The following is a 22,096-nucleotide window of genomic DNA, read 5'->3' on the forward strand; positions in this document are numbered from 1 at the left end:
TAAGAATTCTTCATTTAACTAAAAGTAAACTGGTATATAATGAGTTAGAGAAAACTTGCTTTAAAACTTAAATTTAGAGAAGTGTTTTTTTTTTCTCTTCAAAATAAGTGCAAGAATGGACTTGTAGCTCAATGGTAGAGCACTTGTCTTGCATGTGTGAGGCCCTGAGTCATCAATAAAAATAAAAACGAATGTGTGTGATCATGTTGTACAGACTTATACTACTTTAAAACTTAATTTTTCATGTGATTTGACTTTGTAAATAGGATTCCTCTTTATATCTACTAAATTAGTATATAAGAATCCATTTTCTTTTTTTAAAAAAATATCTTTATTAAACACTGTGATTATAAACATAACTGTAGTTGGGTTTCAATCATAAAAAGAACACCTCCTTTCACAAGTGCAACCTTCCCATCACCAGTGCCCCCATCTCCTCTCTCCTCAACCCGCTTCCTGTATTCCAGACAGGCTTTCTACATTCCTCACTCACTGACATTGTTGATAGTTCTCAATGTAATCTGGTTTTAACTCATTTTTAACACCTAATTTTAATATGATAAAAATTTATTTTTCCATCCCAGGGAAATACAATTATATTTCTGTAGAAAATATAGAAATTCTGTAGAAATACAATTCTTCTCTAGAAGAAATTATTTTTTAAAAAGTTATCAGAACAGAACTGTAATGAAATCAGTTCTGATTAAACTGCAGCACTGACTGCTTTGTGATATACCAATAACTGTCTTCTAATGATAAAAATCAAGGTGATGGAGCTCAGCTCCACAGAGTGTGTCTTTTGCAGCTTACACCAACAACATACATGCTTCACAACATTCGTCATTTTGTATCTGTGTGACACTGATTAATTACTCTGATCTATTCTGATATTATAGCCATTGTCTTTCCACTTGAGTCAGGCTAGAACAACTGGAGGGAGTTTGGCAGTGTGAATTATGTATTTAGTACTGTGACCCTCTTGCCATTTAGTTAAATGAATGCTATTTGTGTCATCTTTAAAATTAATATTATTATTTAGTTGTATTTGAAGACATAAAAATTACAGTGCCCTTTTCTTTTTAATTGTTTTAATTATTATTTAATTATCCAGATACTTTGTTTCATATTGATGCTTTAATTTCTTCAATTATGAAAATTTAACAAAAGCATCCTTACTAGTTTTCCTTGACTTGAACTGTATTTGCAAATTGAGGAATGAATAGAACACTATTGGTTTTGTATTTGAACCTAAGATGAAGCTGATCATCTATTTTAAATGAATCAAGGACTATTTATTTCCATTTAACTCTAACACTAAAGATTGAATTGAGGATTTACATATAAATCACTTAATTTTTTAATATTTTTAAAGTAATTTAAAGAGCAGCAATCATTAAGGACAAAGCAATCAAAACTATTTGCAGCAATCTCTTTCACATCCAAAAGAAAATTATTAAGGTAAATAGCGCAAATTTTTTTTTTTAAGTAACATGGTTAGATATTTGAAATAATACCCATCACCACTGTTACTGCAATGCCAATTAATCAGGCCCTGGTTCTTTATTGTTGTTATGATTTTTTTTCTTTTTTTGTTATTTGGTTCATAATTATAAGGAAGTTAAGAAAACAAATGTAAAACTGGAATATACATTGATGCCTTTTGTTAAGATATTCTGCTTGTGATAATCTAACCTAAAAATTACATTAAAAATTCCCTTAAAGGGGGCCGGAGCAGTGGCGCAGCAGTAGGGCATTTGGCTTGCACGCGGCTTACCCAGGACGGACCACAGTTCAATCCCCCGGCGTCCCATATGGTCCCCTAAGCCAGGAGTGATTTCTGAGTGCATAGCCAGGAGTAAACCCTGAGCGTTACCTGGTGTGGCCCCCAAAAAACCAAAACCAAAAACAAATTCATTTAAAACCATTTTGGAGGGGCCAGACAGATAGTATAGTTGATGGATCAGTTTGCCTTACAAACAGCGGACCCAGTTTCATTCCCCAGCACCACCTATAGCCCCTGAGCACCAGCTGTATGGGGCCCCAAAACCAAAGTGAAAATAACATTGTTCTGATTTGATTTCTTTCTTTAATTATCTTATTTTACAGATTAAAATTTTTTGTTATAGACCAAATTATTTCCTTTTGGTTTCTAACATTAATCTTCAATACAGAAAAATTCAATATTTTGTTAATTAAATTGCTTAACTTATGCAATAAATCTTTTCTTTTTTTTATGAAAGTACATTGATTTAGTTATTCATTGTGAAGAATCATTCTTGGTTTCATTGATTCTTTGTATTTCTTTCTTGGTTTTATACTATTGATTTCTCCTAATTTTTTTGTTATTTCTTTTCTTCTACTAGTCTTTAGATTCATTTGTTGTCAGTTCATCCAACACTTAGGGTGTGCATTTAGGTTTGTGATTTTATCTTTATCTTCTTTTCTTTCGTAGGCCTATGAGTTTCCCCCTAAGTACTGCTTTTGCAGTCCCATTGAGTCATGTACTTAATCTTTATATTAAATTTCTCACAAAGTAAATAATTTACTGTGAAATTCAGTATCTAGTTCTTTGCTTAAAGCTCTAGTTCTTTAATGGAAATGCCAAATTATGTAACTTTTGGAACCTTGTTTTTTTACTATAAAGTGAAGAAAGTACATAGCCTCAAGAATGATAATATTAGGGGCTGGAGTGATAGCACAGCAGGTAGGGCATTTGCTTTGTACACAACCAACCTAGGTCTGATAGCTGGTATCGCATATGTTCCTTCGATCCTACCAGGAGTGAAATCACCCCTGAGTGCTACTAAGTGTGGCTCCAAAATAAACAAAAAATGTGATATTTTATAATTATTAAGTGACATAGATCATGTAAGGAGCTAAATTTATATTACTATTGTGAGTTAATATTAGAAGTTTTTATTATGTGATTAACCTGAACTTTCTATGTGCCTATTTATGTTGGTGGTAATTTGTATCAGACTATTGGTAAGCACCAAATCTGAAATAGTTTTGCTGATTATTTAAATTATTGTTTTAGGTATTGTGCTTTTATAAAATGGTTATTGATAGGATTGCATACTTAAAATATTCCAGCAGCATCACACCCTCCACCAAAGTGTCCTCATTTTATCACTATTCTCCTACTGTTTGTGTGTGTGGGGCAAACAGGTACCCCAACTCCATGGTAAGCATCCTACTCAAGACCAGTTCTCAGTTTATGCTGAATATTTGTTTCCCTACTATTTATATTCTACATATAAGAAATCATTCTGTGCCTGCCCCTGTTTTGACAAATTTCACTCAGTTTAATACTTTCCCAATCTATCAACATACACAGCAGCAAATTATTTTTTATAGATGTACATACTATTGTTTCCTTTTTTGTTTTGCTGTTTTGTTTTGAGTACCACCTGACTATGGACAGGGCTTATTTCTGACTCTTAAGTTCAGGGATCACTCTTGGCAGGGCTAAAACCTGCTGGGCTTTGTATGCTGCAAATTTACCATAATTTATCTTGTCACATGTCCTTGGGCACTTGGATTGTTTCCAGGTTTTGGCTTTTATGAATAGTGCTGCTATGAAAATCAGAATGCAGGGAGAGGTAGGGAGAAAGCCTCATGACCCCTATAGAGTCCACCTGGACCAGCGCCCAGGGAAGGCCTGGAGTCCAGGGGAGAAAGAGGGGGATGGCTGGGGGCCTGCCAAGCCTCCCAGCACTCCCCAGGCTAGAGAGAAGACCTCCGGCATGGGGCCTCCACAAACCTCATACCTGGCAAGAGCTGGCCTCTAGAATCAAAGGGGAAACCGGAAGCCAGATATCTGCCCACCCTTCTCCCCGTGCACCTCCCCCCTGGAGTATGGAGGGAGGGGGGAAGCCTGAGGACCCCTAAGAGTCCACCTGAACCCACTTCTGGCCATCAGAGCTGGCACCCAGGGAAGGCCTGGAGTCCAGGGGAGAAAGAGGGGAATGGCTGGGGGCCTGACAATCCTCCCAGCACTCCCCAGGCTAGGGAGAAGGCCTCCAGCATGGGGCTTCCCCGAACCCCATAGCTGGCAAGAGCTGGCCTCCAGAATCAAAGGGGAAACCTGAAGCCAGATATCTGCCCACCCTCCTCCTCATGCACCTCCCCCCTGGAGTACAGAATGTGCTTTGGGAGGAGGGAGGGCCCTTGCAGCACTGGTTTATGTTGGGACAGTCATTGGAAATTTTTTCTCCTTGGTCTCCATCTCAAAAACCACATGGGGGTTAGTGCCCCCACGTGTACAACATATATTGATAATATTATATGCATATAGTTTATATATGTATAATATCCATCTTGTATTGTGACCTTATACTGCTCTACAAAGCTCATTTCTAATCTTTTACTCCCTCAGTCCCAACCATTATTTCCCCCCATTTACCCATGTAGGTGCAGCTTATGACATGAAGCTCACCACATAGTGATGAGTGCAGTTAGAGAAACAACTACACTGAAAACTATCATAACAATGTGAATGAATGAGGGAAATAGAAAGCCTGTTTTGAGTACAGGTGTGGGTAGGGTGGGGAGGAGGGAGATCTGGGCAATTGGTGGTGGAAATCTTGCACTGGTGAAGGGGGGTGTTCTTTACATGACTGTAATCATACAACCACAATCATATTTGTAATCACGGTGTTTTAAATAAAGATAAATTAAAAAAAGAGAAAATCAGAATGCATGTGTCTTCTGAGTAGAGGTTTTTGAGCTCTTAGGGTAGATGCCTAGAAGTAGAATATTGCTGGATCTTATGGTCATATTTTTTTCCCAAAAGGCTGCACTACTCATCACTCTCACCAGCAGTGAACAAGGTTTTCTTTTTTTCCCACACCCATGTCAACACTGATTGGTTTTCTTCTTCATGCTATGTTCCAGTATCACTTGTATGAGATGATATCTGATTCTGTTTTGATTTGTGTTTTCTTGTTGATAGTGATACATAGTATTTATTTATACATCTTTTGGCCATCTTTGTGTCTTCTTTGAGCAAGTTTGTTCATCTTCTCTCCCCAATTCTCCCCTTGCTCCCCCTTTGTAAAATATTTGTTTGGTTGCTTATTTTCTTGTAAAGTTCTATCAATTCTTTGTATATCTTAGATATCAACCCTTTTTCAGATGAGTGGTAGTCAAATACTTTGCTCCCTGTCTGTAAGATGTCTTTTTATTCTGATCACCATTTCCTTGAAGATTCAGAAGCTTCTTGGTTTGAAACAATCTCGTTTTTTATCTTCACTTTTATTTGTTTAGGGCACTGAGGCATTGGAAATACCTCCAGCTTTAGGGTCATGAAGTGTTCTATCTATGCTTTCTTCAGTTTAATTTATTGTTTGATTTTCTTTTATAGAGTAGTGGTTTTAAATCTTATTCCTGTGAAACAGGAACAGTTTGATAGAGAGGACAAGGTCAGATTAAAAAAAGAAGCCAAATATGCATGTTTACCTGCATACTAGTTTATAAAATTATTGTTGGATTTTGCAGAATGTAATGCAATTGGACCAGATTGTTTCTACCCTACTTTATTTTTTTATATATATATTTTATTTAAACACCTTGATTACATACATGATTGTGTTTGGGTTTCAGTCATGTAAAGAATACCACCCATCACCACTGCAACATTCCCATCACCAATGTCCCAAATCTCCCTCATCCCCACCCAACCCCCGCCTGTACTCTAGACAGGCTTTCTATTTCCCTCATACATTCTCATTATTAGGATAGTTCAAAATGTAGTTATTTCTCTAACTAAACTCATTCCTGTTTGTGATGAGCTTCATGAGGTGAGCTGTAACTTCCAGCCCTTCTCTCTTTTGTGCTGAAAATTATTATTGCAAGAATGTCTTTCATTTTTCTTAAAACCCATATATGAATGAGACCATTATGTGTTTTTTTTTTCTCTCTCTCTGACTTATTTCACTCAGCATAATAGATTCCATGTACATCCATGTATAGGAAAATTTCATGACTTCATTTCTCCTGGCAGCTGCATAATATTCCATTGTGTATATGTACCACAGTTTCTTTAGCCATTCATCTGTTAAAGGGTATCTTGGTTATTTCCAGAGTCTTGCTGCGGTAAATAGTGCTGCAATGAATATAGGTGTAAGGAAGGGATTTTTGTCTTGTATTTTTGTGTTCCTAGGAGTGGTATAGCTGGATCATATGGGAGCTCAATTTCCAGTTTTTGGAGGAATCTCCATATTGCTTTCCATAAAGGTTGAACTAGATGGCATTCCCACCAGCAGTGGATAAGAGTTCTTTTCTCTCCACATCCCCGCCAACACTGCTTGTTCTCATTCTTTGTGATGTGTGCCAATCTCTGGTGTGAGGTGGTACCTCATAGTTGTTTTGATTTGCATCTCCCTGATGATTAGTGATGTGGAGCATTTTTTCATGTGTCTTTTGGCCATTTGTATTTCTTCTTTGTCAAAGTGCCTGTCCATTTCTTCTCCCCATTTTTTGATGGGATTAGATGTTTTTTTCTTGTAAAGTTCTGCAGTGCCTTGTATATTTTGTAGATTAGCTCCTTATCTGATGGGTATTGGGTGAATAGTTTCTCCCACTCAGTGGGGGGCTCTTGTAACCTGGGCGCTATTTTCTTTGAGGTGCGGAAGCTTCTCAGCTTAATATATTCCCATCTGTTAATCTCTGCTTTCACTTGCTTGGAGAGTGCGGTTTCCTCCTTGAAGATGCCTTTAATCTCAATGTCCTGGAGTGTTTTGCCTACATGTTGTTCTATATATCTTATGGTTTTGGGTCTGATATTGAGATCTTTAATCCATTTAGATTTTACCTTCGTACATGATGTTAACTGGGGGTCTAAGTTCAATTTTTTGCAAGTGGCTAGCCAGTTGTGCCAACACCACTTGTTGAAGAGACTTTGCTCCATTTAAGATTTCTTGCTCCTTTATCAAAAATTAGGTGATTGTATGTCTGGGGAACATTCTCTGAGTATTCAAGCCTATTTATTCCACTGATCTGAGGGCCTGTCTTTATTCCAATACCATGCTGTTTTGATTGCTTTGTAGTAAAATTTAAAGTTGGGGAAAGTAATTCCTCCCATATTCTTTTTCCCAATGATTGATTTAGCTATTCTAGGGTGTTTATTGTTCCAAATGAATTTCAACAGTGCCTGATCCACTTCTTTGAAGAATGTCATGGGTATCCTTAGAGGGATCGCATTAAATCTGTACAATGCTTTGGGGAGTATTGCCATTTTGATGATGTTAATCCTGCCAATCCATGAGTAGGGTATGTGTTTCCATTTCTGCGTGTCCTCTCTTATTTCTTGGAGCAGAGTTTTATAGTTTTCTTTGTATAGGTCCTTCACATTTTTAGTCAAGTTGATTCCAAGATATTTGAGTTTGTGGGGTTGTTTGTGGGGTTGTTTTTTTAATGTCCATTTCTTCCTTATTACTATTGGTGTATATAAAGGCCATTCATTTTTATGAGTTAATTTTGTAGCCTGCCACCTTGCTTTATGAGTCTTGCTTTTTTCTATTCTACTTTCTTTTTTTTTGTTTTGTTTTTGTTTTTGTTTTTTTGGGCCACACCCGGCGGTGTTCAGGGGTTACTCCTACTCCTGGCTGTATGCTCAGAAATAGCTCCTGGCAGGCACGGGGGACCATATGGGACATCGGGATTCGAACCAACCACCTTTGGTCCTGGATCGGCTGCTTGCAAGGCAAACACCGCTGTTCTATCTCTCCAGGCCCTACCCTACTTTCTTAATACCATATTCAACTATGTATTTTATAAGTTATATAGAATTTATCAGTATGAAATCTACCTACTCCAAAAATAAGTGTTTAGTTCTAAAATATTTCACTTGTTATATTCCACTGCTATATTTAAAAGTGTCCCAGTTTAGAGGTTTAGAATCCCTTAATTTGGGAGATATATATTCTTTTTTGTTCGTTTGTTTTTGGGCTACATATGGTGGTATTCAGGGCTAACTCCTGACTCTGCACAGGAATTACTCCAGGTTAGGTCTAGTGGCCATATGGGATACCAGGGATTGAACCTTGGTCAGCCTCTTGCAAGATAAATGCCCTACTGGCTGTACTAAATCACTCCAGCCCCAATATATAGACTGTTTGGATTGTGGTGAAAAATGTTTGGGCTACAGACTTATTAAAAGTGAAGTAAGTTATTGGTGCTAGAGAGATAATACTGTAGGTAGGGCACCTTACATGAATATAGCATATCCAAGTTTCGTCCTGGATTCCCATACAGTCCCCTGAACCTGCTAGGAGTGACCCCTGAGTACAAGAGTGTGTAGCCCCAAAACAAAATATTATTCAATATTTAGTTTTGTTTTGTGGAGAATGAGGAGGGTGTAGCGGAAGTTGGTCCTACCTGCCAGCACTTTGAGAGATAACTTCTAACTCTCTCCTCAGGGATTAACTCTCCTTTATGCTTATATATGTACCATACAGGTGCTGGGAAAGGAACCCAGTTCAGCCACATGCAAAGCTCTCTGGGCTTGGTTTTATACAGATGGTTCTTCTATGGAGTTTGACTTTGTCCATTGTATCATGTCATTAATGCTGTTTGTTTTACCCGTAGTAAAGCAAAGAATAGAGTGGTCATCAGTTATTAATTAGCAACTTTTTTTAAACGACACTACTAAAATATAAATATTTGAGATAGAGTTTTCATCAAGAGATCATGAAGATTTTCCATTTTAAAAAAGAGCTGAAGGGGCCAGATAGATAGCATCGACATAGGGCGTTTGCCTTGCATGCAGAAGGACGGTGGTTTGAATCCCAGCATCTCATATGGTCCCCCGAGCCTGCCAGGAGTAACCTCTGAGCGCTGTCGAGTGTGACCTAAAAATCAAATAAATAGAAAAGAGCTAAGAAAAAATTAAAATAAACTATATTTAAATAATATAGGATAAATTTGTAGTGGATGTTTTCTTCTGTTAAGAAATTTTATGGGGGGCCGGGTAGGTGGCGCTGGAGGTAAGGTGTCTGCCTTGCAAGCGCTAGCCAAGGAAGGACCGCGGTTCGATCCCCCGGCGTCCCATATGGTCCCCCCAAGCCAGGGGCGATTTCTGAGCACATAGCCAGGAGTAACCCCTGAGCGTCAAACGGGTGTGGCCCAAAAACCAAAAAAAAAAAGAAATTTTATGGGGTTTTTTTTAAGTTCACTATTTAATCTGTCAATTCTGTTTTTTGTTTGCAGTGTCATTGACTTAAAGGCCAGTGACCTTGTTATATGCCTCTAAAAATATATAAATTTACATTTTATTTTTATTTTTAATTTTAATTCACCAATGTAAATCACAAGTCTTTCACAGTTATATTTAAGGGACATAGAGTAAATTTACATTTTTCTAATTTTTTTTGAGGGTCCGAAGTACCATTCCCTGAAGCCTGGCTATGTTTTCTTTTTATAAAATGCTAGTCCATGTGCACTTAGTAGAGCTGATTAAGCATGACTGTAGTCTTTGATAATTTATTTTTTATTTTTGCCATTTCTCCTTTCTGAGTACCCCTACTCTTTTTTTTGGGGGGGGCACACCCGTTTGATGCTCAGGGGTTACTCCTGGCTAAGTGCTCAGAAATTGACCCTAGCTTGGGGGGACCATATGGGATGCTGGGGATCGAACCGCAGTCTTTCCTTGGCTAGCACTTGCAAGGCAGACACTTACCTCTAGCGCCACCTCACCGGCCCCATGTATCCCTAATCTTGACCTCCAAGACACTAGCTTCAACATATCTCCGACATAGAGCTACTGTGTAACAGTTAATGTAGCTATTTCACTTCACTCTTGACTCTATTATCTTTGAAGATAGAAACTGTTTTTGCTTTTATATATATATATATATATTTATATATATATATGTATGTATGTATGTATGTATATATTTTTTCCCCCAAGAACCACTTTAGATCTCATATTCAAGAGTTTAGGAAAACTGTTTCCCCCCCCCCAGCTCTGTATTACTACTGTAGTTTTCATTCCTTTCACAAGTGTCTGATATTGTAATGTATAAGTAAGGACTGCTTTGTTCCAAAACTCTAAAAATGAGTTTCTCGGTTTAATAAAACTTTTTAAAAAGCCAGTCTGTTGCAACAAAAAGAGAAGTACAGTAAAGTTTTCTGTCTGATTAAGAGTTTTTTAATTCTTGACAGTTTTTTTGTATTTTTGTTTTACCTTCTATAGGTGAAGCCGTGAAAGGGAAGATCACAGTCCACAAGAACAAGAAAGACCCACGTTCTCTTGTTGTGACCCTCACTTTGAAGAATTTGACTCATACTTATGGTCTGCAGTAAAAACAACAACAACATAAAAAGACACAAAAGCACAAGTTTTTAATGTGATGGTAATATTGCTAAGGGTGTTGTAGGGAGATTTGAGTATATGGATGATGGAGTCTTTGCTAATGAATTTCCTTAGGAAAATCATAGTGTAGAAAATATTAATAATTCAGCTGAAGAAGAACCAACTGATTCTAATACCCCACCTATATTAATCTTTGAAGTATGAAAACAAATCTAATTTCTGCATTGAGCTTAGTTACATTGAAAATAATTTTAGATGTTTTTTATTTTTAATAAGACTACAAATTTCAGACATTAGTAATTGTTTTGGTTAATAGTTTGTTAGATTAGTAAGCATATAAAAGGTATACATTTTATTGGATTTCTCTAAAAAGAAATAGATCATAATTTTATCATTTGCTAGAGTATCAATATAGTAAGTAAGCATTAGAGGCTAAAATACAGAAAAGAATTACAAGACTTCTCAAAAATATTTGAAAACAATCTCATTTAACTGCTATATCTTTAAATATCATTTTGCAAAATATTCTTTAACAATACTATTTTCTAATATTGCCCAGGAAACCTCATTTCAATACATTTGTCTTAAGGTTTTCAAGATTTGCATAATATCCTTGGCTACTAATAGATTACCTTTTTCAAACTAGATTATTTGCAAAATTAACATGTTTACTCTATAAAGTCACTCTAATTTACAGTGATTAGCTTGATAGAAAGATATTCGATAAAATGTATACAAAGTAACATCAGCATTATAAAATGGTATTTCAGCATATACCTACTTAAAATCAGAAGCATTTAAATTAATTCTTAAAAAACATAAAAATAAACTTAAGACAGAAATTTCTATGGCCAGAGGCGGCTCAAGGCTACAGAGTTTGCAGGTGTGAATCCTCAAGTTTAGTCCTGGTGCTCTCTCCTTGGACCATTTGCAATCCTAGCAACTCTACTCTCTGAATCCCACTGCCACAGGTAGTTTCTAGCAGAGCACCCCCAGCCATCATATGCGTGAGCATCACAATCTTATGTGTTTTGTTTCTTACCAAGCATTACAGCTAAACAGTGCAACACCACAACTGAGTCTGCAAGCCTTACAACCTGATGTGTGGCCTCCAGCAAACATTATAACCAAGTGTTCAAGTACCACAACCAAATATATGTGCAACTGTTGTATCATCACAGCTATAACAGTAGAGAGAAGGAGAATGAATTGGGTCCAGTGGGGGAAAACAGGATTTTAAGGAGAGGTATTATAAATCATGAGTTCAACATCAGGCCTTTTTTTTTTTTAATCACATAAATGGCAACATAGCATGATGTTGAGAAACAAAAGCCTAGAATCAGTCCTGGTTCTAGCTCTACTTTGCTATAATATTTTACTCATGTTCTATAACCTCTCTCCCTCCATGAATGTACCAGTCCTTGACTTGATGTCAAATGTTTATATTAAGGAAGGCATGGCACTTCCTTTTTTGTGTTTTTTTTGGGGGGGGGGCCATGAGGTTACTTCTGACTCTGTGCTCAGAAATCTCTCTTGGTTTGGGGAAACAGAGGGATGCCAGGGATTGAACCCGCGTCCACCCTGAGTCAGTCACGTGCAAAGCAAACACCCTATCACTGTGCTACCACTCTGGCCCCAGGTACTTTCAAATCATTCAGTAAATGCTAGGTGACCGTATCATCAGAATTTAGTAAAGGATCCTTTCAAGAAATATATTTTGCACTTACCTTAGATGAAGGTAAAGAAGTCATCCTCATCAATTAATAATTATAGCATGTTCTACCTGGAATAGTGTCATTTTATTAAACATTTTGTTACGATTTTGTTAAAGAAAAATCCTGGCCTACATTGAACAAATGAATATTATCTAAAAGAGTTACTTTCATTATTCCTGATTGTGCTTGAAGTCATAGTTTATGAAGAATCTATTGAAGAGGTTAAGTGAGGTTAATCTATTGAAGAGGTTAACTTGGTTAGTTAATTAAGTTAAGTAATACTGTACTACCCTGGCACAGGAATGTGTAAGACTTATTACACTAGGTTAATGTTTAAAGAGCCAAATGTGTTTTAGAAAAAATTTTAACTATACTTCTAATGGAAATTCACCCTTTAACTGATAATATTTCTGTTAGAAATGTAGCTCAAATGATAGAACACTGTGCATGATGAATTCTTGGGCTCAATTCAGGGCACTACAGAAAAATAACTATAAAACTAATAAATTTCAATATTTCTCTAAACCATAAGCAGTTCTCACTTTACTGGGCCTAAGCAATCAGCTTTGTTTTCACTGTAGATTTGAAATGAAGGTATTACAGGTAATGTGTGGTACTGATAATACAAATTGAAGTAATTTAAATTTTGTCTAGAATGACTTCACATGCAAATTTGATTGTTGAGGCTATTAAAATTAAGGAAACCTGTTCATATTTGTGAATTTATTTTTAAGCATCCCAAAACCAATTTTTTGTTTTTGTAAATCAAGACAAATATTCCATTCTACATTTTATCTCAAAATTTTTTTCTCTTCAAAGTTCTTACTTTTTATTGGATTTTTCACTCCACGACTCTTTTGAATTTCTGTTATAATTAGCTCAGTCATAGTTAATAGAGTCCTTTTCTTTACAATTAACTTTCCAAGACTGGAACATTCTCATTTGTGTACTTGAATGTTTTGTGAGAATTTAGTAGCCAAAATGCAAGCCCTCTAGCTAGAATTTCTGCTTTTAAACTGGTGGAGGTGGGGGATTCTTGGCAATAGTTAATACAAAATTTAAATGAATATATGGAACAAAGTTTATGGAAAAGGAATCTTGATAAAGGGATTTTCTATGTTTTAAGATTAGAATGTATTTCTTTATCCATATTGGTTTTCTGTTAGTTAAAAAGACCAATTTTCCTTGTATATACTAGTAGAGACTATTGAGTTTTCTCTTTTTTTTTTTTTTTTTTTGGTTTTGGGGCCACACCCAGTGGTGCTCAGGGATTACTTCTGGCTGTCTGTTCAGAAATAGCTCTTGGCAGGCACAGGGGACCGTTTGGGACACCGGGATTTGAACCAACCACCTTTGGTCCTGGATCTCTCCGGGCCCCGAGTTTTCTCTTTTAAGTAATCTACCTAGCAAGAAAAGATTTTTGTATGACATTCTGTCTTTAATATCATTTGTTATATAAAATTAACCATGTCAGTATTAAAAGCTACATTTTGCCCAAAATTATGTGAAGCTTCTGTCTATGTCTTGGAAATCTTTGCCAGTTCATTTAAATTAAATAATTAGCTGTTATTTCATAGTCATCTGTAATCTCATTTAAGACAAGTGTTTTCAAACTTCTTGATACTGTGGACAAACCTCCTCCACATAAAATTATAAATAAAATCTTAGGTGTCCCAAAGCACCAGCTACCTACCCATCAATTTAAAGGATGTGAAAGACTTACACAATGAAAACTATAAGTCAGTATTGAAAAAATAAAGGACACCAAGAAATGGAAAATTATTTTATGTTCAGTATTGGAAGAATTAACATTATTTTAATGACCATGACACCCAAAGAACTATACAGATTCAGTGCAATTTCTATCAATATTTCAGTGACATTCAAGATTTAGGACCGGGGCCGGAGAGATAGCATGGAGGTAAGGTGTTTGCCTTTCATGCAGAAGGTCATCGGTTCGAATCCCGGCGTCCCATATGGTCCCCTGTGCCTGCCAGGAGCAATTTCTGAGCATGGAGCCAGGAGTAACCCCTGAGCACTGCCGGGTGTGACCCAAAAACCACAAAAAAAAAAAAAAAAAAAAAAAAAAAAAAGATTTAGGACCAACTGGACTAAAATTTTTATGGAAATGAAACCCTCTCAAATAATCAATTTTGAGAAAAAGGATATACTCCCAACTTTAAACTATTCTGTAAAGATACAGTGATCATAACTCAGGTACTGGAATAAAAATAGGCTCTCAAATCAGTGGAACAGAATTGAGAGCCCAAAGATAGACCCTCATATATGGATGGCTAATCTATGACTAGGTGGGTTCATGAAGCAGAGCAAAGGAAAGTCTCAGTCAATGATGTTAGGAAAATAGGATGGCCACATGAGAAAAATAAAATGAAACAGGAGCTGTATCTTACACCATTCACAAAAGTTCAATTAAACATGAATTGAAGATCTCAAGATTAGACCAGAATCTATAAAATACATTGAAGACAACACTGGTAAAACTTTCAGACTATGGAATTTAGAGGTGTCTTTAATGGTTAAATCCAAAGAAAAAGAAGCAAAATTAAATGGTATCGCATCAAATTTTAAAAAGTTTCATATGGTAACAATCTCAGGTGAATATAGACACCTAATTGAATGGAAGAAAATATTTGTACATGCTATTATTGGGTAAAGAACTAATATTCACAAAACTTACAACGCAAAAAACAACAATGTCATCAAAAAATGGAGAGAGAAGATGACATGTTTTCAAAGAAGACATGAATAGCTAGTAGGCAAATGAAAAAGTGTTCATCACTTATCAGTATATGCAAATCAAATCTTACACCGGTAATAACTTCACTTATCAAAGATAGTAAATGACTTGTGTTGGGCCAGGAGAGATAGCACAGTGGTGTTTACCTTGCAAGCAGCCGATCCAGGATCTAAGGTGGTTGGTCCACCGTGCCTGCCAGGAGCTATTTCTGAGCAGACAGCCAGGAGTAACCCCTGAGCACTGCCGGGTGTGGCCCAAAGACCAAAAAAAAAAAAAAAAAAGACTTGTGTTGTCAGGGATGTGATGTTAAAGGAACCTTCAAACATTGTTGATGGTCTTATTTGGTTCATCCTTTAAGAAATGACAGTGTGAATGTAGAATTCCCTAAAAACTCCTATATGACTGCAAAACTACTTCCTGGCATCTAGCCTTCAAACACAAAACATTATTTTCAAAAGATATATGCACACCTATGTCCATGGCAGAACTTAGTGCAATAGCCAAGCTACAGAAATGACTATAAAAAGTCCAAAAACATGTAAGTGGATTAAGGAGTTGTCTTTATATGCAATGGAATACTCTGCAGCTATAAAAAAGATGAAATGCCTTTAGTGGCAATATCTATAGAACTAGAGAGTTTCGTGTTAAGCAAAATAGGAGGAAAGACAAATGCTGGATCTGACATAAAGGGAATAGGCAGTATTGAACAAAGATAAACTCTAGACCTTGGATTACCAAACCAGATGACTCAAAAAAAGGCACACGCAGAAAGCACTGGGAGGGGGTAGTGATGAGGTGACAGTGGGACAGTGGTGGGGTGTTATAGGCACTTTGGTAGTTGAGCAGCAGCTTTGTATATCAAACTGTATACTTGAACACTTTACCATCTTAAAAATGTATAGCAGTCATTTTTATTTATGAGATATTTATGTTGTCATAACTTCAGAATATCAGGGTGATAACCAAATATTTCTGGATTTGATTTACAAATTATTTTGTATCCCTAATGTTTTTTGTTTTGGGGCCACACCTGGCAGTGCTCAGGGGTTACTCCTGGTTCTATACTCAAATCCTAATGGGCTCAGGGTATCATATGGGATGCTGGGGATCAAACCCTGACTGGCTGCATGCAAGGTAAATGCCCTAGCCATTGAACTGTGTTGCTCTGGCCCCCCTAATGTTTACTTTTAAATTGTCATAGTACTCTATTTAAAGTTTATTTAGCAAAAAAAAAAAAAAAAAAAAGGAAAGGGGCCGGAGAGATGGCATGGAGGTAAGGTGTTTGCCTTGCATGCAGAATGGTGGTGGTTCGAATCCTGGCATTCCAAATGGTCCCCCGAGCCTGCCAGAAGAGATTTCTGAGCGTAGAGCCAGGAGTAACCCCTGAGTGCTGCCTGGTGTGACCCCCCAAAAAAGAAAAAAAACGAAAAACAAGAACAAAATTAAGTTTATTTAGGATTATTTTCTTTTTTGTTTGTGTTTGTTTGGGGTCCAAACCTGGTGATGCTTGGGGAATGCTTCTGGCTCTTCACTCAGGTATTGTTCTTGGCAGTGCTCAGAATATTGGATGCCAGGTGTCCAACTCAAGTCAGCTACATGCCAGGCAAACACCCTATCCACTATACTATCAATCCAGTCTCTAGGAGGCTTTAACTGCTTTTGAAGGTATTCTAACATATATTCAGGTTATAGCCATATTACAATACAATATTTATGTTACTGGGATTTCTTTTGTTATTTTGAAGACACACTGATGGTACTCATTTGTTATCTACTCTGTGTTCAGAAGTTGCTCCTTAGTGCTTGGGGGACCATATGATACTAGGCCTCCTGCATGCAGAGTATGCCCTTAGCTTATTGAACCATCTCTCTAGCCTTAAAGTACAGTTTTTAAAAGTAGCAAAGTATGTCAAAAGATTTAGCATTGGGGGCCTGAGAGATAGCATGGAGGTAAGGTGTTTGCCTTTCATACAGAAGGATGGTGGTTCAAATCCTGGCATCCCACATGGTCCCCATGCCTGCCAGGGGCGATTTCTGAGCATAATGCCAGGAGTAACCCCTGAGCGCTGCTGGGTGTGACCCTGAAAATGCCCTTGGAAGCTTCCCCTAAAGGGAGAGAATTCCGGCCAGCAGTTTCTCTCAACCCAGGGAACAGCCAGAGGACATCTCCAAATTATTCGCAAATGGCCTGAATCACCCAGCACCTACAAACCTAATTAGGAGAGGTTAATAAGAAAGACTTAAGATGACAGTTGCCATTCAAGAGCGTTTATTCAGGAAAAAGCTGGGTCTTTTATCCCCTAGCAATTAGGGGAGGTCTCACGAAAAGCAGGAAGCATCACTTAGCCAATCACATTTGGCCAAGTACATACAAAATATCCAATGATAACATTTCTTCCTCACAAGGCAAATACGGCTAACTTGTTTTTCTGGGGTACAAGGCAGGAAGCTGGATTGCAACAGTGGGGGGAGGAACAGATCATAGGACTTCCTTATCTAAGCAGGACATCTGGTTTCAGTTACAGGAACTAGCTTCAAAAGGCAAATGTTATAAACAACTTTAAGGTCAAAGAGGGAGTGGAGAAACAGCAATACATTGTAAAGATGTTTTGTTCAGAAGTAGAAGAGGGTTCAAGTCCCCAGGGCAAATAACAAATGGAACATGCATTGAGCAAGTTCCTGTTGCAAGGGCCAAATTTAAACACACTGCTTTTCCTGTTAGCTCAGGGGCAAAAAACCGCAACTGCCAGCAAAGCAAGAAGATGGCTGGTGGGTGTAAGCTTCTTCACAGAAACGGTGGGTGTTTGGTTGCCCACATGACCCCAAGAACAAAAGAAAAATTTAGCATTGAACCTTAAAAGTACATTAGCATAAAAATCTTTTTGTGAGATGGATGTTAAAAAATGGACCAGTATCTTAAATACCAACTGAAGTGACTCAAAACTAATATTTTTAGTTTTTCTCCCATCTTTATGACATTAAGTCATTGGGAATTAAAATTGTCTTCTGAAGTCATATGCCATACAAACAAGAACTGAAAACTTGGTAAACTTAAGAGAAATCATAGCAACTCATGTAATCCTCTTGCCTGTCACAATATAAACTGCTCAGCAGGATCATCCAAGACATTCAAACTGCCCTAGTAAAAGATATCAGATTATTATAGCCTATTGTTTTGATAACAATATTTAAAGCCTGACAACTAGCTACCTAGTTCAGAACTCAGGAACTGGGATTGTGGTTCTACACTATTAACCATTGTTTTTTTTTTGTTTGTTTGTTTCCATAGGCATGGCTATTTAAAATGTGGCTTCTTGTACCACAAGGCCAATGTATTAGCCACTGAACTAACCTTATAAAAGGAGACATGCTCTTCTAATGTTCACACTTCAAGGCCAGTTCATAACAGATATTCCTAGTTCCTGATGGATACTACAGTGTTTCACTCTGGAGGATGGGAGGATCCACCATAAGATAAATCTAGGAAACTTTAACTATACCCCCCACATATGCCCAAACCAGCTTAAATGGAGAAGACTATCAGGTTCTCTTAACAAATCTTTGTGCAAAATTACAGGAAATGGATTCCTGGATCATTGTTTTTCTTTAAAAAAAAAAAAAACTCTAGACCCAAAATTTAGAAAAGCTACCCAAAGGGACCTCAACTCTGGACAAAATAGATGACGTCTGCTGTAGACTGCTGACCCAATTCACGGACCATCCTGTATGTTATAATATTGAGATTCAAGTACTCAAATTTTAAAAAATCTATTGAGACCATTGTGAATTACAAGTCCTTCATAGTTGGATTTTAGGCATTCAGTAACTGAATTAGGGCCATTTGCACCACCAGTGTGAGTTGCCAACAAATATCCAATACCTCCATCCTTAGGCCCCTGGCCTTCCAGTATGACAGGTTCATTTTAAGTTTAGATTGTTAAAGTTTGAGTCTCTTGATTTTATTGTTATTTACTTTGGCTTGGTTTTTCTGACTTTTTTTTTCCAGTGCACCTGAGACCACTTGGCCACTGGACCCCTTCCTCTTTATTTTCTTTCTTTCCTTTTCTTAATTTGAGAAAGCCATATATGAGGCAAAACAAAGTAATTCATGTCCCAAGGTTCTATGAAAAAGGCAGGAGACTCTATCTAGAAGATACAAATAATTTTTTAAAGGGGGTGTCAAGTTTGTTTTTGTTTTTTGTTTTGCTTTTGCACAGGTGCAACAAAAATTGGGGACATTAAAAAGCAAACAACCAGGGGCCGGAGAGATAGCATGGAGGGTAAGGCATTTGCCTTTCATGCAGAAGGTCATCGGTTCGAATCCCGGTGTCCCATATGGTCCCCCGAGCCTGCCAGGAGCGATTTCTGAGCATGAAGCCAGGAGTAACCCCTGGGCGCTGCCGGGTGTGACCCAAAAACCAAAAAAAAAAAAAAAAAAAACAAACAACCGCCGGAGAGATAGCATGGAGGTAAGGCAAGGCGTTTGCCTTTCATGCAGGAAGTCATCGGTTTGAATCCCGGCGTCCCATATGGTCTCCCATGCCTGCCAGGAGCAATTTCTGAGCCTGGAGCCAGGAAAAACTCCAGAGCACTGCCGCGTGTGACCCAAAATAAAACCACAAAAAAAAAAACAACCTTGGCCTTGAAAAACAGGGTGTCTCTACCCATGAAAGATCCAATCATAGACTGACTACAGGCTCTGGGCATACTAATTGCTTGAGGTCTTTATGTCCCCAGGAAAAGTTCTACTCAGTAGGAGTTGTCACAGTCAGGCTTCTGTAATTAGAGATCTGTTTTTGCACAGATTCTATGTCTAAGCCAGGGCGTCATGGAGTGTCTTCTGATTTCATCTCACCTTTAGGTGGTGAGGCAGGGAAACCTGCCTTGAAAACAAGTGTTGCTGTTTCCTGGTCGTCATGGTGTCATGAACCTACCCTGGGCAAATTGGTGCTTGGGTGGCATTAGGTCCTCCCCTAGTGGATGGAAGTTTGACTCCTGATGCTGGTGCAGAAAACTGTTGGACAATTGATGTCCAATCAGCTGAGGCCTAATTGAGTCACTATGTCAAATATTCAAGGTGAAATGGGCCCATGCATCAAGTATTCAGATTTTTTTGTTGATTAGCTGTCTAATGGCACTTGTCTTACTAAGCTAAGTTAGAATCTTGTGATAAATCTTTGTATGCTTAATCACCCTCCTGTTTTAATAATTTATAGGGATTATAAGAATATAATTTAGGTAATCACTATTAGATTTTCAATAGCATTTTAAAAATTCTGAGCCCTCCAAATAGTAAAATACCTTTACAGTGATGCCCATTATTTTTTCTTTATCTTCTGGTCTGTTACTATCTGTAACTCTCAACAGTACTTAATGAAAAACAATATTGTACTGTTTACCTAAAGTCTTGTCAATAAAAAAATCTAAACAATTACTGGATCACTTAATTATCAGTATGTTCACTATTAAATACATAGCTCACTTTGATTCTGTCCCAGATGTCACCATTTATAAAATATGGTGGGGTATACACTATAGCTAATCTCACTTGGACTTGGACTTACACTTTAGAGGTAGATGTATGCATAGAATCAGTCAAAATACTAATTTTATAATAGAGTGGTTAAGGTGCTTGCCTTGCATGACCCAGATTTGATCCTCAATTCTCCAGATAGGCCCAACCTCCTTCAGGAATGATTCCTAAGCGTGAGCTAGGATTAAACCCTGAGTAATGCTGTTTGTGCCCCTTCCACCATGCCCACTCATTTGTTTGTAAGAAGTAAGGAAAGTCAAAGTAAATTATCTGGAAAATTTTTCTAGTTGCTAGCCAGGAAATGGTTCATCATTAATAAATAATATTTTTTAGGGCCCAGAGAGATAGCACAGCAGTAGGTTGTTTGCCTTGCACACAGCAGATTCAGGACATGGTAATTAGAATCCCAGCATCCCATATGGTCCCCCAAGCCAGCCAGAATCAATTCTGAGCACAGAGCCAGGAGTGACCCCTGAGAGCTGCTGGGTTTGACCCAAAAAACATATATATAAACAAAAAATACCAATATTTCTGAGGCTGTACTCTTCTATTGGCACTTGCTTTACAGATCATTTTATTCATTCAACAAAAACTCAGTTATAATTCTAGACTACCACTATCAGAATTGTACTTGTCAGATCTCTGTGAAGATCCTATTAGTTGACCTTTACTGCAGCAGAGATGTCATAATCTCCATCTATAGCCTGGTTGTATATGTAGCAAGGAACTGGACCACCCTTTGGACAAAGTCCTAAAAAACCATTGCCAAGGAACCAGTACAAGGTCTAGTCCTTGTAGTCTTTACAATAGTCTTTCAATACAAAGACTATTTTGTTTTTTTTGTTTGTTTGTTTTTTGTTTTTTGTTTTTAAATATGGAACGCTTCACGAATTTGCGTGTCATCCTTGCGCAGGGGCCATGCTAATCTTCTCTGTATCATTCCAATTTTAGTATATGTGCTGACGAAGCGAGCACACAAAGACTATTTTGAAGGTGAATCATCCTCACTCTGATAGCAACTGGAGTAGATCACTATAAGGAACCAGTTTGGACTCACACAGACTACATTCTTTTTTTTTTTTTTCAGACTACATTCTTGTCTCTAAACTACTCAGGTAAACTTTAATCTCTAGGTAAAAACTGAATAGCTCTAACAGCCATAATTCTTTGTACTATTCCTTTGGTCCCTAAAATACATTCTTAAAAGATAAATAAATTTGAGTAGCTGAATTAACTTTTTTAAAGTGTGCATACTAAAAGTGAATCCACCAGCATGGTAAACTTAGACTATGGAAGGCCAAGGACTCCAGGCATTTCTGGTAGGTATTTCCCACCCACCCCCAGTCCCTCATGCTAACACTCTCTTTAACCATTGCTTTGAGGCCATCATGACTAGTTTATAAAGCTCCTCATACTCATTTGTGACAGTCACTACAAGAAGCCATAACTCATCGTTCAGAACATACTTATCTCTGAGCCACTCTGTGTATCTCACTTTTTCCATCCAAAATCCTTTGTTCTCCTGAGGACATAACTTCCCCTGCAGAAGAAGGTGCTAGTCCTCTTAAATAAATCACCCTCCTTGGTTTGTAAGTGAAATAGGCAATTTTGCTTTGATTGCCACTTCAAAAGACCACACTCCCAAAGTTTTAACTAATCTTTTTCCATCTTTATCTTGTCTTCAAGACTAAATCACCAAACATCTTTGTCACTATTATCTCCATACTGCCAAATAACTTTTATTCACTATTTTAACTTACTGCCCGTGCTGCTCT

General features: G+C 37.5%; 1 protein-coding gene and 1 non-coding gene across 4 annotated transcripts in view; one reads left to right on the top strand and one right to left on the bottom strand.

Moving 5' to 3' along the window:
- PRMT3 (protein arginine methyltransferase 3) overlaps positions 1 to 10,588 on the top strand; it is a 130,692-nt gene extending 120,104 nt beyond the window's left edge. For all 3 annotated transcript variants that reach the window (XM_049781032.1, XM_049781033.1, XM_049781034.1), the window contains one exon: positions 10,196 to 10,588. In XM_049781032.1, coding sequence (XP_049636989.1) covers positions 10,196 to 10,305 — 110 coding nt within the window. In that variant the 3' untranslated portion in view covers positions 10,306 to 10,588. The remainder of the gene's footprint in view (positions 1 to 10,195) is intronic.
- Positions 10,589 to 21,189: 10,601 nt separating this feature from the next.
- Positions 21,190 to 21,296, bottom strand: LOC126019662 (U6 spliceosomal RNA). Its single transcript, XR_007499293.1, has one exon. It is a non-coding gene; the product is annotated as a U6 spliceosomal RNA (small nuclear RNA).
- Between the last annotated feature and the right edge of the window lie 800 nt (positions 21,297 to 22,096).

The sequence above is a fragment of the Suncus etruscus genome, chromosome 9 (genome assembly GCF_024139225.1).
Source record: "Suncus etruscus isolate mSunEtr1 chromosome 9, mSunEtr1.pri.cur, whole genome shotgun sequence".
Lineage (NCBI taxonomy): Eukaryota > Metazoa > Chordata > Mammalia > Eulipotyphla > Soricidae > Suncus > Suncus etruscus.